The sequence below is a fragment of the Colossoma macropomum genome, unplaced genomic scaffold (assembly GCF_904425465.1).
Source record: "Colossoma macropomum unplaced genomic scaffold, Colossoma_macropomum, whole genome shotgun sequence".
In the NCBI taxonomy this organism is placed as follows: Eukaryota; Metazoa; Chordata; class Actinopteri; order Characiformes; family Serrasalmidae; genus Colossoma; species Colossoma macropomum.
In genome coordinates, this window is record NW_023494798.1 from 17,712,313 (window position 1) to 17,734,192 (window position 21,880).

The 21,880-nt window shown below is 41.7% G+C and overlaps 1 protein-coding gene across 1 annotated transcript; it reads left to right on the plus strand.

The window, feature by feature from the left end:
• The first annotated feature begins 1,253 nt into the window (after nucleotides 1-1,253).
• Nucleotides 1,254-21,669, plus strand: kcng4a (potassium voltage-gated channel, subfamily G, member 4a). The gene is made up of 3 exons (XM_036585749.1): nucleotides 1,254-1,468; nucleotides 3,300-4,237; nucleotides 19,922-21,669. Exons 2-3 carry the CDS (start codon nucleotides 3,488-3,490, stop codon nucleotides 20,792-20,794), a joined length of 1,623 nt encoding a protein of 540 aa, XP_036441642.1. The 5' UTR covers nucleotides 1,254-1,468; nucleotides 3,300-3,487; the 3' UTR covers nucleotides 20,795-21,669.
• The last annotated feature ends 211 nt before the right edge of the window (nucleotides 21,670-21,880 follow it).

The window sequence follows — 21,880 nt, forward strand, 5'->3', positions numbered from 1 at the left end:
ATGAACACTCAAACAACACTTTGCATGATAAAAGGGTTCTTTGCATCATGAAAGTATTCTTCAGATTGATGGAGAATGAGCTATAGATGGTTCTATACAGAACCTTTTTGAAAAGGATTCTATATAGCACCAAAAAGGGTTCTTCTATTGTAACAAGCCTGACATCGTAACACTAGAAGAACCTTTTTGCTATACAGAACCATCTATAGCACATTCTCCATCAATCTGAAGAACACTTTCACAGTGTAAAGGCTCTTTAATCATGTAAAGGGTTCTTTGGGTGTTCATGGTTCTATATAGAACCATTTTCTTTACTAAAGAATCCTTGACTAACCATTATTTTTATGTGTGTACTGAAAAATATTGTCAGATTGCCCACCTCGAGGGCTGAACACACTTCATACACTGGTGGATATTGTAAATAAGCCAGCATTCATTTTAGTCTCCCTCCCTTGCCCTTAGCCCCTCGGTTAAAGTCTGTCCACCACCAGTGTCACTTGTTTTAGCATTTCCTCAGGCATACTCAACCTAATGAGCTTTCATAAGGACAAAGTGCAGTCTCTCTCTCTCTCTCTCTGTAAACCTTATGCTACACAATTGCCCTGTCTGGTAAACAAATGATGTATGCAAAGGGGTTTGTGTACAATGAATGCGTCTCTGGGCCCATGTGTACACAAACACACAGCTCACTGCTTTATCAAGAGCTCATTTCGAATTAAATGAACCTACATGCCATGGCAGTGTGTAAAACTCACCTTCATGGGTTCAGAGAATGTTCGTTTCCCCATTGTACACTGACGCTAAGGTCTTTGTAATGGGGTTTTAATGAGCGTCAGAGCACTGAGGTGATATTGTGGGTTTCATTCACCGGGGCGCGTGCATCAGCTGGACGTCGCCGTGGAGACAGAACTCGAACTCGGTTTCGATAAGTTGCTTGCGCGAAAGACGTGACGTAGTTTAAAGTATCTGACTCATCTCGATTTAGCGTGTAAACTTACAGCGTCCCTCGCGCGCTCTTTTAACGGACGCTATGTTGTTTAATTTCCACCCGTAGTCTGACAAAACCCCGCCCCCTGTGCAACGATTGGCTAGTAGTTCATACTCAAGCGCGGCCCGCCGTTCTAGAACTAAGCGAAGTTCTATGAACTACTTAGCCAATCGTAGCGCACGCGGAGGATGCCGCCAGCCAATCTTAGCGCAGGAGCGCTGGGCTTGTCGGAATACGGGTGGGAAAAAAAATGCACTTTTTTTTTTCTTGCAGTGCTACTGAGGGAACGGGACGTGTGTGTCCTGCGGTTCGTTTTGCCAGGACTGTTTCACCGGCTTTACCCTCGGAGACTCGTTTCGCAGCGGCAGCCTCATGACGAGAACATAAAGTCTGCTGTGTAAGAGGAGAAATGCGAGCTTTTTACTGGAAAAGTCCTTTTGAAAAAAGTGAGGACCGGCTATGCTAAAAGCCCAGTCAGTGGTAGGTGGCTGAAGACTTTTCTTCTCTGATCTGTTCTAATATAAACGTTGTGCTTTTAAAAATAATGAGCTTATCCCGTTGGGGTTAACGGTGTATTGGGCATTCAGCTGCTGTTATGTTCAGTCCATATTCACTGCTATTAGAAACAGTTGTTATTTTATTGATGTAGGCTATTAGTAAAAACCTTTTTATTTGGAAGTTTTGAATTTTTATCGGTTAGCAACAGCAGCACCATGTATTAAATTAACATTTTTCTCGAGTATATATATTTTTATTGGTCGTTTGTATGGTATTCTCTCCTTTTTAGCATTCTGACGACAAAGTAGGTAGGTTATGTAAGTTAAGTCCACTTTTCTGCTTGAGAATTTTTTGAACCTGCGTAACTTAGCAAACAAAACGTGTGAATGGCTCATGTAATCTAGCATCCGTGCTAATCACAACAACTAGAGACTTGTTTAAAGACAACAGACCCTGTAGCGAAGTCAGCAGCAGACGTCGCTGCGTTGCAGCGTATTCCAGTTCAACTTTATGTCCTGCTGCCTTTATGATAGAAATCTTACATTTTTAATGCAGATCTATTATATTCGCGCTCCGGAGCTTTCTGTCTGGTGCTGGTGTGATAACGTTGACTCTGCAAACACTTCACCCAATTAAGTTTCCACACAACGAGGCGAGGCTCCGACGGGAATACTCTTTCCACCAGTCCTGTTCATAAATACTTCATCGTTCTCTCCTCCCCTTCCTCCGGCGTAATGGAGCACCTTGACAGCAAGAACTTAACTGAAGCCCAGTGCAGATCTAGCATTTACATTAGGAACTGAAGCCCTTGTGGTGCTAATATGTGAGCTCTCCAGGGGGCAGAAAGGTTAACTGGATCTTCCCTTTCTCCTTCCATCGCAGCATAGATATCCCCTATGGCACCTGCGAACATTTTCATTCACACCTATTCTCAAATTAAATTGCAGACAGTTGGGCAGACTGTGTTCAAACATGCATGAAATACCACCTAGTCTCCAAACCTTAATTATACGCTATATGTCCAAAAGTATGTAGACACCTGCTCTCCCTGCCTTCCTTCTGAAATCAATGGTAGTAATAGGGGGTTTGGTCCTCCCTCCATCGCTTTAATAACAGCCTCTACTCTTCTGGGATGTTGTTGTTGATTTTGGAACATTGCTGAGGTTTTGATTGTATTCAGGAGGACAGGTACTGATGTTGGATGACCAGTTCTGGATCACAAATGCCACTCCACCTCATCCAGAGGTGTTGGATTTTGCTCCATCACTCTAGAGAATGCAGTTCTTCTGCTGCACTGCTGAGTGATGGGGGCCTTGTACTCTTCTACTTGACACTTGACATTGGGTATGGTAACTTGTGCCTCAGAGCATCCCATTCATTTGCCAGTGTTTTTCTAAGGAGATTATTCAAGCTGCGTGTGTGCAGTTGAACTTTTGTGTCAGCAATAGGTGCACCATAAAGCTGAGTTCCCTAATCCCTAATACGTAAGTTCCCCAGAAATCTAATAATGAGATCTAATAATGAGATGTCTGGATACCTCTGGACACGTAGTGTAATAATATGTTTTTCCTTTACAGTAGCCTGCATCTAAACTGTTTTGTTATGCAACACAATGCAATCATCATAAAATGCTTTCTGAGATAAAGTCTGCTGCATGAATCACACTGTTCCAGACCTCTACTGTAAATTTAGGTTTTGCAGATGACATGTCAAATGGTGTGCAAAAGAATAATGTAATAATTAGATTACTATATAGGTTTATTTTTCATGCAAATACAGTTTAATCTGTAATGTGCTTAATTTATGTTCCCAGTTGTCTCCTGCAGTGACCAAATGATGATGAGTGCATGGCTCCCCTATGAATTTTGTCCCACATCATAAGGGATCTGCTGTGCTGTGCTTTGGATGAAGGCAGCAGTTCCCACCACCCAGGCCCCAAGCTAACCTCCTCTTAGACAAAGGCTTAACGTCCTTTGCCCAGCTTCCTCTTCTGATGCCACCATGCCCATAATCAGTAATGCCAACCATGACTTCAGCAACCTCTCTGTCAGTGATGACAGCAGCCTGGACCGCATCTTCACAGAGATCCCTGAGACAGAGACTATCAAAGGCGTGTACTACCAACGTGCCCGCTTCCTCCACCGGCCGGAGGACCTGCTATCTGTGGACCATGGCCTGCAGGCACTCATCAACGTGGGTGGCAACCGCTACACCTTTCCCTGGAGCACACTGGAGCAGTTCCCCCTGACACGCCTGGGTCGCCTGCGCATGTGTAGCAGCCCAGAGGAGATCGCTGGTGTGTGCGACGACTACGACGAAGCGCGCCGCGAGTTCTTCTTTGACCGGAGCCCCAGCGCTTTCCGCGTCATTCTTAACTTCTTGGCAGCAGGCAAGCTGCGCATGCTGCGTGAGATGTGCATACTCTCGCTGCACGACGAGTTGACCTACTGGGGTGTGGAGATGGCCTACATGGAGCGCTGCTGCAAGCGCAAGATGTACACACGCCTGGAGGAGATGGCCGAGCATGAACGTCGCGAGGAGGAGCGTCGGCGCCGCAGCATGCAGATCCGCCCCCCAGTGGAGGAGACACGCTATCGCAAGTTCATGAACCGCTTGAGGGACATGGTGGAGAACCCGCAGTCGGGCCTGCCAGGGAAGATGTTCGCCTGCCTGTCAGTGCTGATGGTGGCAGTCACTGTGGTCAGCCTTTGCATCAGCACAATGCCAGACCTGAGAGAGGAGGAGAACAGGGTGAGTTCGCGTGCTTACAGGTTTACAGAGGAGTTGAGTTCAGGTAGAGGACATGCTTAATAACGCAGTGGTTTCCAAACCTGATCCTGGAGTACCCCTGCTCTGCTTACTTGTTTTCCTTGCTTTAACACACCTGATCCAACTAAATAGATAATTAACAAGTGGATGTGTTAAAGCAGTGGCAACTAGTGATGCATTTTTCAGACCGAGTACATGTTTTTAAGTACTTGCTGATACTGATTCCGATACTATTAAGTTTCCGATATTAAGTAACCTATTGAGAATAAAGTCAGAAAGTCAGACATACACTCTGCGATTTCAGAAATCTTGTTCTTTGGTGACTTAAGCTGTACATTTGAATAGATTGTCGTGTATAGACAAAGTCTACAATTTATATACTCACACTGTACGAAAATGCTCTGTCCATGCTACACGAAATGCATCCCCAACAGACAGCTTTGCCTACAATCAGTTATCAATAAAGCGATTTCATTCAACAGTCAAAAAGTCAGCATATATAGACTTTGGTACAGCAGATTCAGACTTTTCCACCTTTGTTTTGTGAGCCCACATGTCTCCACTCGTATTGGAAGGGAAGTGGTTGTGATTCTTTGTGTTTAAAAATGGGAGAAAATCACACAGTGTATGCCTGGTGGGAATATGCCAAGGCAGCATGTTTAAAGTGACCAATGACTTTGTGTATGATTGACACGGCATCAGCAACACTTTTCTGTGCAAGCAGACCCTCGTTCACTGCCAGAGCCGTTTGTTCATTAGCAAGGCAATGTACACAAGGCTTATGTCACATGATGTCAGGTGATATAGGATGTTGGTACCGTTATATTTTTATGAGTATCAGTACAGGTAAATAAGCACAGTATTGGGCCGATAACCGATACGAGTACCGGTATTGTTGCATTAATAGTGGCAACACTAGTGCAGGACAGGGTACGCCAAGGATTGGGAACCATGTCACATGAAGACACATTTAGATCTTTAAAACTGGCTTTAAAATTTGGTTTGAATACTTTTGCTTTTTTTATTTGTTTTAGAGAGACAGTGAGTACGCTTTCTTTCCATTTATTTTGTGTATCTATATATCAGGATTTCCGTTTTCGTAGCTGGTAGTAATTGACTGGTAAAACTCTGCAAGCTCAGTAAAAAAAATCTTGCTGGACACAGTGTCCAGTAAAAATAGTCACTTATAATTATAAATTTTGAAGTAAATAAAATCCTATGCCAAATCTCCCCTCTTCCCCTGCTGTTCTGCATTTTTTGGATAAAAATGGCATTTTTGTCTTGAGTCTGAAACCTGACACTGAGGTCTTAGACATGTTGCCGTTTAGTCTGGAGTACAGTCACTGGCCCTTTTTTAAGTTCATTAACTCAACTGTGGTAGCCTACTGGCCTAGATGAAATATAACTCCTGTTTAGTTTTTTGTAGCTTCGTTTTCTCATCATTTACTGCCAAAGCCTCCACGCTCATGTCTCTCAAAAATGCTTGTATTTGGTCAAGGATTTAGAAATATGCAAATGGAAATAATGAAGAGATTAAAGGTAACCCACAGCTTGGCTAGGCTATTAAAAATCAAACTCTGTCAAACAGTTATTAACAGCTATGCTCAAGTGTTGTCTACATAACCTTTATTTGATCATTTACGAGTGGCAAGTTTAGACACATGGCCAATAAAGACATTGGCATGTTATCCATTTGAGCTCAAATGCTTGTATACACTCCTTAGTGTACAAGCTTGTAGGCTTATATACACTCCTTACTACAGTGTGTACAGTGTGTGTCTTTTATAAAGTCCTCAAAACAGTCTTAGTAAGCACATTTGTTGGCTGGTACAGAAGGTAAACGTGCTTTGTCGTGATTGTGCACATGTCTATGTCTGTATGCGCCAGTCCTACTGGGTAATAATGAAGGCAGTACTCCCCTATGTCAGTAAATACTCAAAGAGTAATGAACTGGCCCAGCGAGGTATCCACAGTGTCAGCAAACACACACAGCGCATAATGAAGTGGCTCCTGCAAGACCTCCAGAATGTCAGTGGGCACGCAGCAGGTCTGCTGGAAGAACCCAGGCCTTTTCTGCTGCTAAATTACCATGCAGTCTTTCAGACCTTATGCACACACGCATCTAGCTCGCATAACTTATTCACTTAGCCTGACTGGCACCCAGGGAGAACAGACCAGTGGAGGTCACGACTCTGAGCCATGCAGCTGTGACTTTTTAGCTGTTTAACTCATGGTCATGTTTTACATTGTGAATGATTCATCTGCAGAACGTCTTTTTTCTGTAGAACGTCTTTTTTCTTTCTTTTCTGTGGGGATGTGTTTGTGGAAGCAAAACAGTGTCTCATTTTCAGTATCACAGGAAGTCCATCTGTCCAGGTATTGCTGGAAACAGCACAGTTGTCATATTAAGTCCTCAGTGCGTAACCATTATTGTCACTGGATACAGTCATGGCTCACCTAGGGTCTTATACAACACTGTTTACTTCAATGTAGAAGTGTGTGTGTGCTAATGAGTATGGGTCCACTCTGAGTGTAATAGGTTGCCTCCTACCTGACCCTTCCTTTGATCTCTTTGTGTGCAGTGACAGTAGATCATGTGCCAGGATAGGCATTCTACTGTAGTCTGCATGTTTACATGCATATCATTAAATGAACCATTCTAGTGGTGGCTGTGTAGCAGTTCTTTGAAGAAGAGGCAGCAAATCCCCTGAGTAAAGCAAACACACCCGTCTACAGGGTATAAATGGTGCCTGACTTTGTAAACCCACTATAAGCTGAAAGACAAATATGCTGAATAAAGACAAACAGGCCACAGGCTTATTAGAGTGCCGTTCATAGCTCAGACCCAAACAGTTCAACAGACCTGCAAGTCCAGCATGCACTTTCATATGGCCATAAGCTCAAAAGACCTGTCGATGACGGATTCGCTGTACATGCAGATGTGTTTACCTGATCAGATGTGACCTGCATTTTCCTAATATGTTTTAAGTAGAGATAGGCATATCGATATTAATGGCTATCAGTATTGGGCCAATATCAGCAGAAAATGCTGGATCAGATATCAGATGGTGAAAAAGAATGAATCCGATCCAATCCTATAACAAATTTCACCTAAAATGACACACAGTCACAGTGTGTGATGTCATGTTGTTAGCTTTGTGTTTCGTCCTTTGGGGTAGTAGAGTGTTTGAGTAGTTTGATCATGGTGCCCTACTTTTATTTCCTCCTCAAGTGCTTCATTTAAAAAATAACTAAAATAAATAAAATATTTTAAAGCATAGTATTTCTTTAAAGAAAAGATATGGGATCTGTTTCGGCCCATACGTAAGGTTTCAGTATTGATATCAGAAAAAAGAACAAGTGGTATTGTGTCCTCTCTAGTTGTAAGAGCATTTATTGCATTTCAACAGAAATTACCTTGTTTTTAGCCCCTTTAGTCCATCTTGCGATATTGATCAGAAGGTCTACCATGGGAGTCATGCTGATGTGGGCAGAACTGCTCTTTGGTTTAGTGTAGGTTTGCTTTTATTCCTATTCATAACAAAGTAGCTTCAGGTGCAGTGATTCATGTGTAGCGATAAGAGAAGAAATATCAGAAAATGTGTTCTCAACAGCAAGACAGAGTGGGGCATTTCTTTCTTCTTTTTCCAGTCTGACGTAGCTGTGCTTTGAATAGGATTATATTTGCTCTTTAATGACTTCCCTGGACATTAATCAAAGCCATTTGAAAGGCTTGCGAGGGCAGCCAGAGTCTGCAGTGCTGTTCAAATTTTAAACATTTATAGACAGGAATAATGTGGCACACCTGGTTATAGGCAGTGTTGGTTTGTCCTGAGACTCTCAGATAAGGTGTAAAGGTTTAAGGCTCTGTCCCCCAGGACTGTTCTAAAATCTGCATGCATCTCGTGTGGTGCTTAGGTGAGATAGACAGAGAGCAATCGGCACTAGTGGAATGACCTTTTACGATCTAATTGTTTGCTCCGTTCTGTTCCTCTCTTTGTTTCGTCTCTTTTCATTCTTGTTTTTTGCCTGTCTAGCTCCACCATGATGTTCACCCTCCTAGTTTGCCACTTGTCTTAACTCCTTTCTTATTTTTATCTAGGTTTATTTCTTGATGTTTTATTTTCTGTTCTATTCATGCTCTCTCTGCTGTATACCGCTTCTGCCCTCTTTGGCCTTTGATCTTTTTTGGGTTCTTCTCCTTATTGCCCCATGCTTTCCTCTTGTTGTCACCTCTTATTTTCCATCTTTCTTCTTTTGCTTCTTTCTTGTGCTACTCTTTCTCTTCCCTTCCTCTCTCTCCTCCTCTCTCTGGCTGTGGGTGTAAATTCTGCTCTGTTTGAAGTACAGCAGAGAGGACTCCAAGCTGACAGTGTTAGCATGCCAGGAGCATCCTGCATGCGCTCGCTCTTTCAATCTAGGGACACACATACTATACTTAGTAGTGCTGTTACAGTGGGGCGTGTGTGTGTGGGTGTGTGGGTGTATGTGTGAGATATATGAGTTATTAAAAAGTATACCCCCCATGAGTTGAATGCCAATTAGTCTACTGAAACTAGTGAACATGAAAGGAATTTCAATTAACCCACTGATTTCTGTAACCTGAAGTTGTTGAGATTAACCAGAAGCCCCATGCGTCTTACAGAAACAGCATGGCTTGCAGCCTTCTAAAGCAATTAGCAAATAGAAGACCTTTCAGACCAATATGTGAGACTTAAGGCGTGTTTACACTTGGCAGATGTGATTTTGATTAAAACAAGCCAAGGTGCGAATGCCCTGTTAGTGCGGTTCGTTAGAACAAATGAGAACACCGCCGGGCCCCAGTGCACACTAAATAAGCAGACCGAAACTCCCTGAGGAGGTCAGTCTTGGTCTGCTTCCAAACGAACTCTGGTGCAGTTTGTTTGAAATATGAATGCAAAACAGACCAAAGATGTCTAAACATCATCTCCTTCCTGCAGACCTTCGTTTCTGTGTGCAACAGAGGAATTTCTTACACAGTTTTTCACATGTAGATGCATTTTACCACCTCTTTGAGATCTCTGAATTGATCATTATACAAACGGATAATTTTGGTTCTGACTGAGGCAAATTTGACACTGCTGTAAAAACTTGATATACACACGTCACTGCAAACCTTAATTTTATTATGAGTTTCTGCTCCAAGTTTTCACTGTAAAAGCAGTAACCCACTTCAGGCCATGTGTTACAGTGATTTTGCTTTGTGTCATGCCATGGACATGGGAACATGGCAAGAAAAGGATAAAACAAGACATACGTAAAATCTACAAGCTTAATTAGACCAGAGTACAGCATGGCTCTGAAAGATCACCAGATGGACATCATAAAATATGCTCTATCAGTTGTGACATTGTCTGCATATGACTTTAGTTGACATAATTCGGTTTGATGTCAAATATGTCAGTGTGAACACTGAGAGAACCAGAACTAAAATAGAACAATGTGTCATTTTTCTGCTTTGGGAACATGAACTGTTACACTTTACAATGGTAGTCCTCTTGATTAAAGTTTAGGTAAGTTCATAGTTTAAGTTTAAAAATGGACAAGGAGTAGGATAAAGATCAGTTAAATATATATTTAATAAAGAATAAGTAGAAATGATTAAATCTGTATGGAGCTTTTGCACTTAGACTGGATAGAAAGCTTGCACTAGTAACATTTTGGATATAGTAGAACTTTACTGCTCTTGACCTTTTGGGACTTTTGCAGCATGGTGAGAATGTCAACTCCAGTCCTGGTTTGGTGCTTTTCACTACTGTGGGCATAAACATCTGCACTCATTCAAGCTCATAAAAAATCACAGCTCTGTTCTGCCACATCTCCACGTTGTTTGTATGAACACACACACACACACACACACACACACTCACACATGGCGAACTCCAGGACAGCATTCTTTCTCAATGACAGTGGCTATTTGGGGGGCACAATGGCATTTGGATCCTCATTAGCCATTGTGGAGTTTATCTAAAGGAGCCCAGGCAGTGGGTTTGGGGGGCTGTAGGATACTGCTAGATGTATTTTACTCTCCACACACTTATTATTCATGCACCTAACGCAGAGATGCACTCTGAAGTAAACAGCATCATCCATCAGCAGTCCCAGGCCACAAGTACCAATCTCACAGAATTAAAGGTGCATTTTTAATGTCCTCTGACTTTATCTCCCCTCTGAATTTTCGCATGTTAATTTGACGTGCATAACATATGTTGGCATAAACAAGTTTCTTTAAATTTCTCTGGGCGTCTGAGCCAGAGTGACTGTCCCCTCCCTCTCTTCTCTGTTCACTCACCTCTTTGCTCCATCTTTCTCTCTCCATTTTCAGTACTTCAGAATTTCTTTGTTTGTGCTCTGTTTACACACACAGAAGCACAACGTCCCGATTGCTCTGACCCTCACATTTTCTTGCCGTTCTACTTTCTTTTTATCAAAAACACAAATAAGTGTATGTGCACACACACACACACACACACACACACACACACACACATAAACAGAGTGCAATGCCTGAAACCATCCTGTAATCTCTCAGCTCTTTTTTCCACTGAGGTGTTTATGGTCAGACAGGGAGGTATCTGGGGACTGTTCAGTGTCTGTGCCTCTCTGGGCTTAAGTGCTGGAGAAGTGCTGCTTGACCAAACAACACTCGGCACTCTGAGGAAAACCTGCTGGACCTAGATTAAAAAGAAGAGTCAGACTTTATAGAAGCACATGGGAGTATATGTGCTTATAAACTGTTGTTTAGAAGTTAACATTTTCAATAATCTAAATCTAATTTTGATGCAGATAAATATATAAAATGATTCTGATATACTAGTCCTGTGTGACTTCACAAGCTTCAGATAATTAGAAGGAAGCAATAAATCGGGAAAAAAGGAAGAAATTTTAGATGTGTTGAGGTCTTGATACAACAGTTAGTTCTAATGGTAGATCTGTTTGGTTGAGAAGTGTTCTAATCTAGTCAAGTCAAGTCAAGTCAAAGTTTATTTATATAGTGCTTTTTACAACCGGCGTTGTTGACCTGCAGTCTGTTTGGTCAGATTGAAGTGTGACAGCAGGCCTACATCAAATTCTGAACCTGTCATTACACTAAGCAGGCTTTTCGGCCGACATCTGTGACAGCGACCAAGTAAACAAACCAGAATTACCCTGTAACTAACAATACAGTTTGACAAACAAGATGGGCTATGAAATATTGTACAGACTGACTTGAACAAAACAACATTCAGCTGAACCTGATTTTCAGGTCATGCCATTTATAATGCAAAAGGCTGCAACGTTTTTTGGCAGAAAGAATTGCCAGTATTAAAGCACATTTGATACAATGTTCAGGGATTATAGTATGAAACAAAAGAACACTTAAGGTTACGTGCTGCAAATAACATATGAGCTGAGCACACTGTATAACATCAAGAATGAAGATTTAATATCCAAAAATCCTCATATTTCAGACCGAGATGACCAAATATTGAGGCGGATAAGTAATTTAAAAAGATAATTAGTTTATAATTAATTTAGATAATGAGTCATTTAACTTATGCTTGTTGACAAAATGCTTGCAATGTTCAGTCAAACGTATAAAAATAATTTTCTGTCTAGTTTATAATATTTCAATTTATACAACAATTAGTTCTGGCCACACAAGCTGATTGGTTGAGAAGCGTTCTAACAGCATGTTTTTTTTCACAAACACTGTATCACTCCGCTGAGATGCCGTTGCTAAGCAACGACTTTGACAGCTGTAGGAGATGCTCATGCAATTTGAATGTTTTTACTTCTTACTTTACGCACAAACACATTTGCCCGCCAGCCGATTTGGTCAGACTCTGAAAATGAGAGTAAACTAAATTCCAAAACTATCAAAGCTTTTCAGTCAGCAGCTGTGACAGAAGAACACCTAAACAACCTGGAATTAGCCAGAAATGATCCGAATACCATTTGCCAAACAAAATGGGCTGTAAAATGCTTTACAGACTGGCTGGAACAAGACAACATTAATATTGATCTAGCAAAAATTGACCACACTGAGCTAAACTTGATATTGCGGTAGTTTTACGGCTCAGTCCGTACTTCAAATGGCAAGCATACTGAGCAGCGAGTGAGTGGAGTTTGTTACTCTGACATAGCAACAAACTGCTTGTTAAGGAACTATAATTTGGCGGAAGGAATTGCTAACATTAAAACATAATAAATGCCACGTTCATGGCCCAATTTATTTATTTCTTACATTATTATTTAACTGTTTATAAAAGCAATAGAACACTCGAAGTTGTGTGTTATCGCAATAACACACTCCCTCTCGTGTTCTATTGCTTAAATAATTCTAAGTTGTTGTATGAACTATTCTTGCCTTTCGGCCAATGACTGATGGGATAGGCTCCAGCTCCCCCTGCAACCCAGAAGGATTAGCGGCTTAGAAAGTGTGTGTGTGTGTGTGTGTGTGTGTGTGTGTGTGTGCGTGTGTGCGTGTGTGTGTGTGTGTGTGTATGACAAGTGATTCCAGACTTTTGAATACTAGCTTACATATGTCTAGCCACAGCAATGTTATATTCTGCAGTAAGAATATCCAGTAAGGCGGGCATATGGGCAAACCTTAACTGCTGACCAGCTGCTGCTGGGCTGAGGAAATAAACCTGGCTGACAAAATTTACAGTAACATGGCCTTAAGGACACATTCAAATGGACAGAGCCCAGCGTGTCTATGTAGGCAGGCGTCAGGGCCGACTGACTGAACAGAGCCGAATGCTACTGATCCTGTTTTTTGGCAGGTGTTTGAGGCTGCAGGGATTGTCCTGTGCTTTGAAGGCTGATTTGTCTGTGTTCTGTAGTGCGTAGCTGTATGAAAACGTGAGGAGGATACGTAATCGTGAGAGGGGCACTGTGCATGTGTGTGTGTAAAGTGTGTGGAAGCCCAGTCAACTATACCAGCCTCAAAGCTAAAGTCTGCTTCCCTCAGCAGACAGACCCTCGCAGCACCATCTCCAGGCACAACACACACATAAACACATGCAAACTCACATACACACACGACTACTCATCATAATGCAATTCTGCAGCCCAGCAGAGCTCAACCATGCGCCCTGCCAGACCTAGCAGTAGACCACCATGCACTAACACTGATTGAGGCATTGCACTGGCGCAGTGTGTCTCCTCCGCCCCGCCCACCAGATAAGCCTGTTTCTGTTTGTGTTGAACATGCACAATAGAGTGTATGTGCACTCTCTCTTGAACGTGTACAGTACTGTGCAAAAGTCAGAGACCACCTTTTTATTTCAGTTCCAGTCAAAACAGCCATTATAGATTTTCTTGATTGATTACACACATTTCAGGACAAAGTGTTCTCTGCTCTCAGAACACTACACGCATTTAGCAATTTCTACTATATTGAGAGCAAAATGAACAAAAACTGTGAGCACACTAAAAATGAAATATTCACATAATAATACCAAACACAGCTATCGTATGAATTTCTACAACAAATCAGGTTTTTCACACTACAGAGAAACAGATAACACAGACATGCAGGCTAAATGTATGGAAAATACTTCATATAAATGCACTAGGTTATTCACTGATGTCTTTATTATTTGTCTTTTAGTGTTTACATGAGAAAAAAAACACAAACTGGAATTTCAAGAGGGTAACACAAGCCCAACACAGCAACTACAACTACTGTTGCTCACCTTATCTGTCCCTACACTCCCCTTCTTCTCTTCCTCTTTCAGCTTGCTTTTTCGTACAGCAGGTAGCAGTGCAGTACCCATAGTTGCTGTTTTTTATGCATGTGTCTGTTGCTGTTTTGAAGCTCATTGGCTAAATACTGGCAGTTTTAGCCAGTTCATACAAAATGTTACTGTGTGGCTTTACCACATAAAGCAAAACATGAATACATGCATTATATGTTAGAAGACATTCATGTCTATCTATTTGCATTGCATTCATAATAAATGTTGATGTATATATGTGGAAAATGACAGTGACTTTTAATTATTGTTATTATTTTTCCTTAATCTCTCTCTGATACAGGAGTGTAGAAAACAGCTCTGTAATGTTTGTCTCGTTGCAGTCAGAGCTCTGTAATTCATTTCCAAATTTATCTTTGAAAATGATTTGGTGAGAGATTATCATGAAATTATGATCAGAGGTGGAGAAATGAATTCAGAGTTTTGCTACTCTGACACAAGTAAAAAAACACCTGAGCTTCAGATATACTGAATTTTGTGCCAGTGTGCAATAACAGTGTGTAAGCAACCAAGAAAAACTGTGACTACAAGTTATTATTATTTAGTGTCAGAAAAAAAGGAGGAAGCATATTGTCGCTGTTGGAACAAAACCTTGTATCTCCATTTTTTTTACATAATTTGAAAATGCCAGCTGCTGTTTACACTTTGTCTAATTGCATGACAAATGGACTAGTATAAAATGTTCAGAATGACTCACATTGCATGACTTAGTTTGACTCACTTTGCGTTTGCATAGTTACATTAACTTATATTGAAATTTAGGGTTTTTCCTTCTCCTTTAAAGCTGCCTTGCCAATTTCTTTCTTTTGTGCATCTAAAATGACTGAATGAGATATTTCAGATATTAGATACAAGATAATACACTAGCATAAGGAATGGAAAAGTCAAAGTAAAAAAAGTGAAAAAACAGGAGTTTCCAAAACTAGAGTTCAAAATTATTAAAATATAGAGAGAAAATTGGGCAACAACCATGCAAGACCTGGTAGACCACCAAACTGTCAGCATCAGATAAACAGTACTTAAAGCTTTCATCTTTGAGAGTTAGAAAATCAAAGCTGTGCTCTTACCATTTGAAGTGGGATGAAAAATTTAAATAAGAAGCTGGTGAACGTCAGCCTTGTTATTTTTAGTTATAATTTGCACTTGGGCTGGCATGAATTTTTATTATTATTATTTTTTTAGCATTACATAAATTGAGGCTGCAGATAGCCACACTTAAAAAAGACATTTCTTAATGGGTTTTAGTAAAGGAAATTGTTCTATACAGAGCTCATGGTTCTAAATAGAACCATTTCCTTAACTAAAGAACCCTTGAGGATCATATTTTTTAAGGGTGTAGGCATGCTAGCAGGGACTTTCCTTTCGGTACTGGAGAAGTTTCTGGGTGTTGTACCCCCTCTTGATACTCGACATGAGCAGAGATTATAAATCACTTTTCTAATATTCCTCATAGACACCGTGAAATGTTTCACACATTACTCTGCTGCTGTTCAAACAGTTTGAACATGTCAACGCTGACTGCTGCAGGAGAGCGAAGAAAAACATCACTGTGAATCACTGTTTCTCATTTTTATTATCATTACAATTATTTGTAAAGTCTTACATTTAACACTTCATTGTAGGCCTATTTGATCTTTGTTTTAACCCGAAAGTACCAGAATTTTCCGTGGCCAAAATTTTGGTGCACACTTAATGAATATACCACAGACAGTGAAGGCTTGGGTCAACTTAGGCTTCCCACTAGGTAACTGAACAGATAAAGGAGATGCATCAATTGTGAAGAAGCATGCATGCTTTCTATTTCAGCTGATTCTCATTTTCTCTTCTCATTCTTCTCTCATCCCTTCATTCCCCCATGGTAAGGTCTGTCTATTACTCTCCATTATAGAGGAAAGAGCGTGCCTGTTTGCAGGAATGAGATTCAGTCTGTTTCAATAGACTCTCGGGGCAGGAGAGGTAGAGGGATGGACATGTGTGTGTTTAAAATTCTGAGGCAGTTTGAGAGGCTCACCGTGTACTTCAGCTACTCTGAAAGAGGACGCTCCTTTACTTTAGTGTGCTGGACAGAGAGGTACGTCATTTGGTGCTACGCTTACCAAATGCCATTCAGGGACCGAATTCAGTGCACTGCAGTTTGTGGGATTATGCAGATTAAAGCTTTCAATTTGGGACAGAGCAGAATTTGAGTGTTCACTGGTGGGCGTGTGTGTGACGGCGAAAGAGAGAGGTCGAGTAACCATCATAGTATGTGCATCTGATCTGTTAGGTAGCAGGGTTGACGTGTGTCTTAGTGATGAGCGTATTAGCGAGGGGGCAGATGGCTTAGAGTTTCTGAATGTGCTCTGTGTGTACGTCTGTGTCTAAAACAACACCCGTGACCTCAAGGTCATTTACAAATATGGGCTTACCAACACCACACTGCACACACCCTGGCTGATTGCCTGGAACACATTTTTTTCCACTCACTTTATCCTTTATGTCTTTCAACCAGCTCTCAGGGGAGTGCAGGGATTAGAAGGCAAAGAAAAGCAATATGCTGACCTAAACAATTCCCTACCTATGGTCTTTTCTCGGACTGATCTGAATGACGTGGGTCTGTTGACTCAGTCCCAGAAAATGTTCAACAGCACATATTTTGGAAAGAGAGAGAGAGAGAGGATAATGGACAATGGAAGATGATTTAGAGAGAGGGAGCGAGAGAGAGAGAGAGAGAGACAGATGGGGGGTGTACCTCATAATGCTACAGTAGTCTGATAACAATGGTGCAATGTTTGAATAAGGGCTGCAGTGGAAAAGACTGGAAATCTTGCTACAGAGTACAGAGCAATGTTAGTGCTGTGCTACTTGTGTGCATATGCGTAAGCAGACCGCATCTTATGGATTTCCATCTTTTGATGTTTTGGTGCATTGTAGGGCATCTTATTAATGTTTATTTTATTTTATTTCTCTCTTTCTTTCTTTTTTTTGGTGAAAGAGAGTACAAAAGAGAGCACATCACAGCAATACTTTCCAAGGCATGTACGAGCATGCTGGGAGAAGCCCATATTCACACATTCTACTTTTCTCTGTTATGAAGCAAAGCCACGGGCTGTAAAACATCACAGAGGGGCAAGAAGATAGAGGCTTGCAGTGCTTGTGAGCTTAGTGATCTACTCTCTCTCTCTCTCTCTCTCTCTGTATCTCCCTTTCTCTTTCTGTCACACTGTCTCACACAAACATACACATATGCTCACACCCTGACTTTCATTCTTTATTTCTCTCTCCTCTGCTCATTCTCTGTCTTTCTCTTGGCTCATTCATGTTTTAGTCATGACTTATTAAACAAGAAAACAGCACATCACATTCATGATCAGTAGTCCACATCAGTATTCACTTTGCATGCAGAAACACACAGTGAACACAAGGAAATACCTCCCCAGGGTACCTGAGGAATCTCTATCTGTCTCTCTGACTTTACCACAACACGCTTGCAGAATTATTTGCCCTTGTTACAAATAATGTGTTTGATCTGGTGTGTTTGTGCATATGTTTGAGCGTTTACCACCCTTCATTTATTGAATTTCTGGTCAAAACAGCTATTAAGTTATTAATTTTTCAGAGTGAGAAAAAAGAAGAAAACACGTTTAACAGAAATTTACACAGAAGCCTCAACAACTAAATATGAAATCATTTTTTCCTTCATTCATACCTTCATTACAACTTCTTAACTTTTCAGGAGGTTTTTAATGTAATGTGCAGAGACATTTTTTCACATCTCTAAAGTTCAGTCTTAGAAGATGGTTGCATTTTCTGATACAATCCAAATAATTCCAAACACATTTAGTGATGCTGATGTCTGGACTCTGGGGTTATCAGTCCATCGTTCTGAATACACCAGCACCATCTTTGCTTGATTTGCAAATTTACTTTTTTGTTTATTTCCCTTTTTCATTAACAGCTTCTTGACAGCTACACATCCTTTCAGACTCATCGCGTTGAGTTGTCTTCTAACAGTGGAAGGATGTACAGAAACGCTACCTGTCTTTTAATAATTTAGAACTCCAGTTTTGGAAACAAATTTTTTTTCACTTATTGTCTTTTGACTTTCCCCTTTAAGTGGATTATCTTATAACTAATCTTCTCAGTAATATCTCCTGAAAAATGAATAACTTGTACTTAGTGGCTGTTTTGACCTGAAATTAAATAAGCGAAGGATTAACTCAGACCTCCGCACAGTACTGTATGCTTTCTTGCTCAGCCACATGACTGATTTAGTTATTATTAATCAGTTGGTGGTGTGATTTATAATCAGATGAAAAGAGTAGGTCTGATTGTCAGAGGGAGAAGACAGCATATGTTCCTGAATAGCAGCACTCTTTCAATTATTCAGCCTACTGCATAACTTCACCTCACTCCACAGTCACATTTGCAAACCAGTCCACACATTTCATTAGCCCAAGTTCACTTCAATTTAGAGGACTGTTCTGCAGTGGAACTCTGTCTTGTACTGTACCCTTCACTGGAGCTCACCACGCACACAAATCCCCTGGCAAATGGCTTCACAGATATTGCAATTTTATGACACACTTCATCTCAAGTCCATGTTGTACCTCTTTGTTCTTTCAAACAATCCTGCACAGCTTTCAGCTGACCCTCTGTGATATGCTTTACAGTAACATTTATTGCAAATTTATTACAAAATCATACAACGGTGGACATCTCCATAGTACTCTAGTCAGCAGTTTGGTAAGAGACTGGGATATGGACAGTATGTTGGCACTGAGGTGGCTGAGGTGGCAGCTGATTGATTCTTGTGGGTGGAATGAGATGTCATTGACATTTCTTGCAGCAGCAGTCACAGAGATAAGGTCACTCTAAGTGCATTAGTGCTGAGAAATTGACAATTAGCCTGACAAGTGGGAAGGTGTTAGCCTTCTTTCACATGCATAATGTCCTGATCACCAGTCACATTCGCTTCTGCAATGCTGCAGAAAGAAATGAACAGTAAGGGTGAGAGAGAATGAGGGAGAGTGAAGATAAATGAATGACAGAGAAAGATATACTGAAAGAGAGGAAAGTGAGGTAGCCAGTAGAATGTTTAAAATGATAGAATGCCTGGTATCCAATATATGGAGGAGTAAGCGTGTGGTTTGGTATGAATAGTACAAATCGGCTCTACGATGGGCTAAACTCATCTTGACAGTATGAATCGCCACACTAAGAACCGAAATTCTAACTGTCATACATAAATGATAAAGAGTAGAGAGTAGTACAGTTGTGCACGTTTAAGAAAAATGATGTTACATGCAGTGGCTTGGTCGAGACTGCACGGTAAAGAAATGTGAGAGCAGTGATCCTGATGGAGGGATTAGAGAGGGAGAAGTGATGAAGTGGTTAGGAGGGAGAGTTGAGAGTCTGTTAAAAGATGGATGCTGGGGGTGAGAGGAGCAGTTTCTGACGTATTGCAGGGGGTTAGCGTTTCACTGTTTAATTGGCTTTCTATGGAGAGGGCAGTTGGAGGGCACAGTAGTCTGTTTGTCTTCTGTGTTCACTCCCCCCAGTAAGGCGGATGGACCTCTGACCCAGGGTAATCAATTGATTCTACCAGACTTATCTGCTAATGTGACTTGAATACCAAAAGTAAACAGAGGCTTTTTATTAATGATGTGATGTCTATCTTATACCCTCACCTTATCTCACTCATCCCTCCATTCTGTCCATTAGTGACCCCTCTCCTTTTCCTGACTGACCTCAATCTTTTTTGTTTAAATGTTATCTCTCCTTCCAGATCCCCTCTGCCACTATCTCTCTCATTTACATTCAAATGTGGTAACCCTTTGAAAGAATTGTGTTGAAGGGTAGACAGTTTAGCAAAATGAGTTAATTAAGAATTAAACACCTCTCTCTCTCTGCCTCTTCACAGGGTGAATGTTCGCAGAAGTGCTACCACATGTTTATTGTGGAGACAGTGTGCGTGGCCTGGTTCTCTCTGGAATTCGTTTTGCGCTTCATCCAGGCACGCAGCAAGCTGGAGTTTGTGCGTGGACCCCTCAATATCATTGATGCCATGGCCATCCTGCCCTACTACGTTTCCCTGGTTGTGGAGGAGGAGGACCCGGGGATGGAGCATGAACGTCCGGCCGGGGGTAAGGGCTACCTGGACAAGCTGGGCCTGGTGCTGCGCATCCTGCGGGCACTGCGCATCCTGTATGTGATGCGGCTGGCACGCCACTCACTGGGCCTGCAGACACTGGGGCTGACCGTGCGAAGGAGCACTCGCGAGTTTGGCCTGCTGCTACTCTTCTTATGTGTGGCCGTCACACTCTTTTCACCACTGGTTCATCTGGCTGAGAGCGAGCTAACAGGAGCACAGGACTTCAGCAGCATCCCCGCCTCCTACTGGTGGGCCATAATCTCAATGACCACAGTGGGCTATGGTGATATGGTTCCCCGTAGCATCCCTGGCCAGGTGGTAGCTCTCAGCAGCATCCTAAGCGGCATCCTCATTATGGCCTTCCCAGCCACTTCCATCTTTCACATGTTCTCCCGCTCCTACCAGGAGCTGAAACAGGAGCACGATCGACTCTTTAAAGAGGAGTGTGCTGCTGCCGCTGCTGCCGCTGCTGGGGGTGGGCCAGGAGAGGAGCAGGAGAGGGGCATGGATTATCCTCCCCCTGGACTGGGTTCCAGCCGGGACCCGGACATTCCTGGTTCCTCCGAAGCCCTTTCTCTGCTGGGGAACAGAGGAGAGTCCACAGGGAATAACAGACATACTCTACCAGCAGGAGCCTTTTAGAAAGGACCAGACCAGTGTGGACTGCACAGTGCTTCCAGATTTTCCATATCCCAAACTAGACCCTGCAGTGGACAGAGAAAGGGCCTAAAGATTGCTCCATTAGGAGAAAGAGGCCTTAGGGACCTTCACTATGTGAATCGGGCTACCTTGTCTTCCATCAGCCATCAGCTGACTAGCTTTAACTGATCACCTGTGTGCTCCATATTCAGCCTCTTTGGGATTGAACAGCTTTTTCAGCTTCTCTAATCATGCTCAAACAAGCCATACAAAAATCACATAGAGGGTTTTATTTGTCCTGTTTTGTCACAGCTATGGCTTCTTCATGCCGTAATGATAGTAGCCTAGATTACTTTCGCTTCTTTGTGTCATTTCTGAAATCTTCTTCTTTCAGTTCAATCAAATCAAAATTCAAACTAGCTGTGTAATTTCATTCAGAATTTTATTGGTTTGTTCATGAACTATCAAGATTCTGCTCTCTCAGCACCTCTGCATTTACATTGTCGAGAGCAAATATTTTACACAGGTATTTAGTCTCACTGTTCCTTTGTAGCATTTTTGGACAACTAGCAGTGACTGACTCATAATGGACCCAAATAAAGACAGCAGTAATCCCAGCACTTTGCCTTTGCTATTTTGATCTTTCATTTGATTCAGTGAAAACTAGTGTTGCACCAAAACTGATATTGTATTGGTATCGGCACCGATACTGACACTTTGACTGACTGACTGTGGTGCACCTCTTTCGGTCAGCTTTATCACACAGCAGCAGGGTCTCATGTACTGATGCCTTAACCAAGCCAGAAAAGCGCTAAAAAGCCACTGATACTGACAGTGTGAGGGATTGTAATATTTACTAAACTCCAGCAGAGTCTGACACTCAGAGATGTAAGTGTGAGTGTTGGGTATGCACATTTAAGACAAATGACTTGAGAACGTCAGATGTGAAACAACATTCAGCACTGTTTTTGCCAAGCCAGACAAACTGCTGCGTGCTTACATGTACACAGCATAGGTTTCATTGTTTATACATTGTTTAGTTGTTTTTAACTACAAACCCCATTTTTGAAAACTTGGGACATTTTGTAA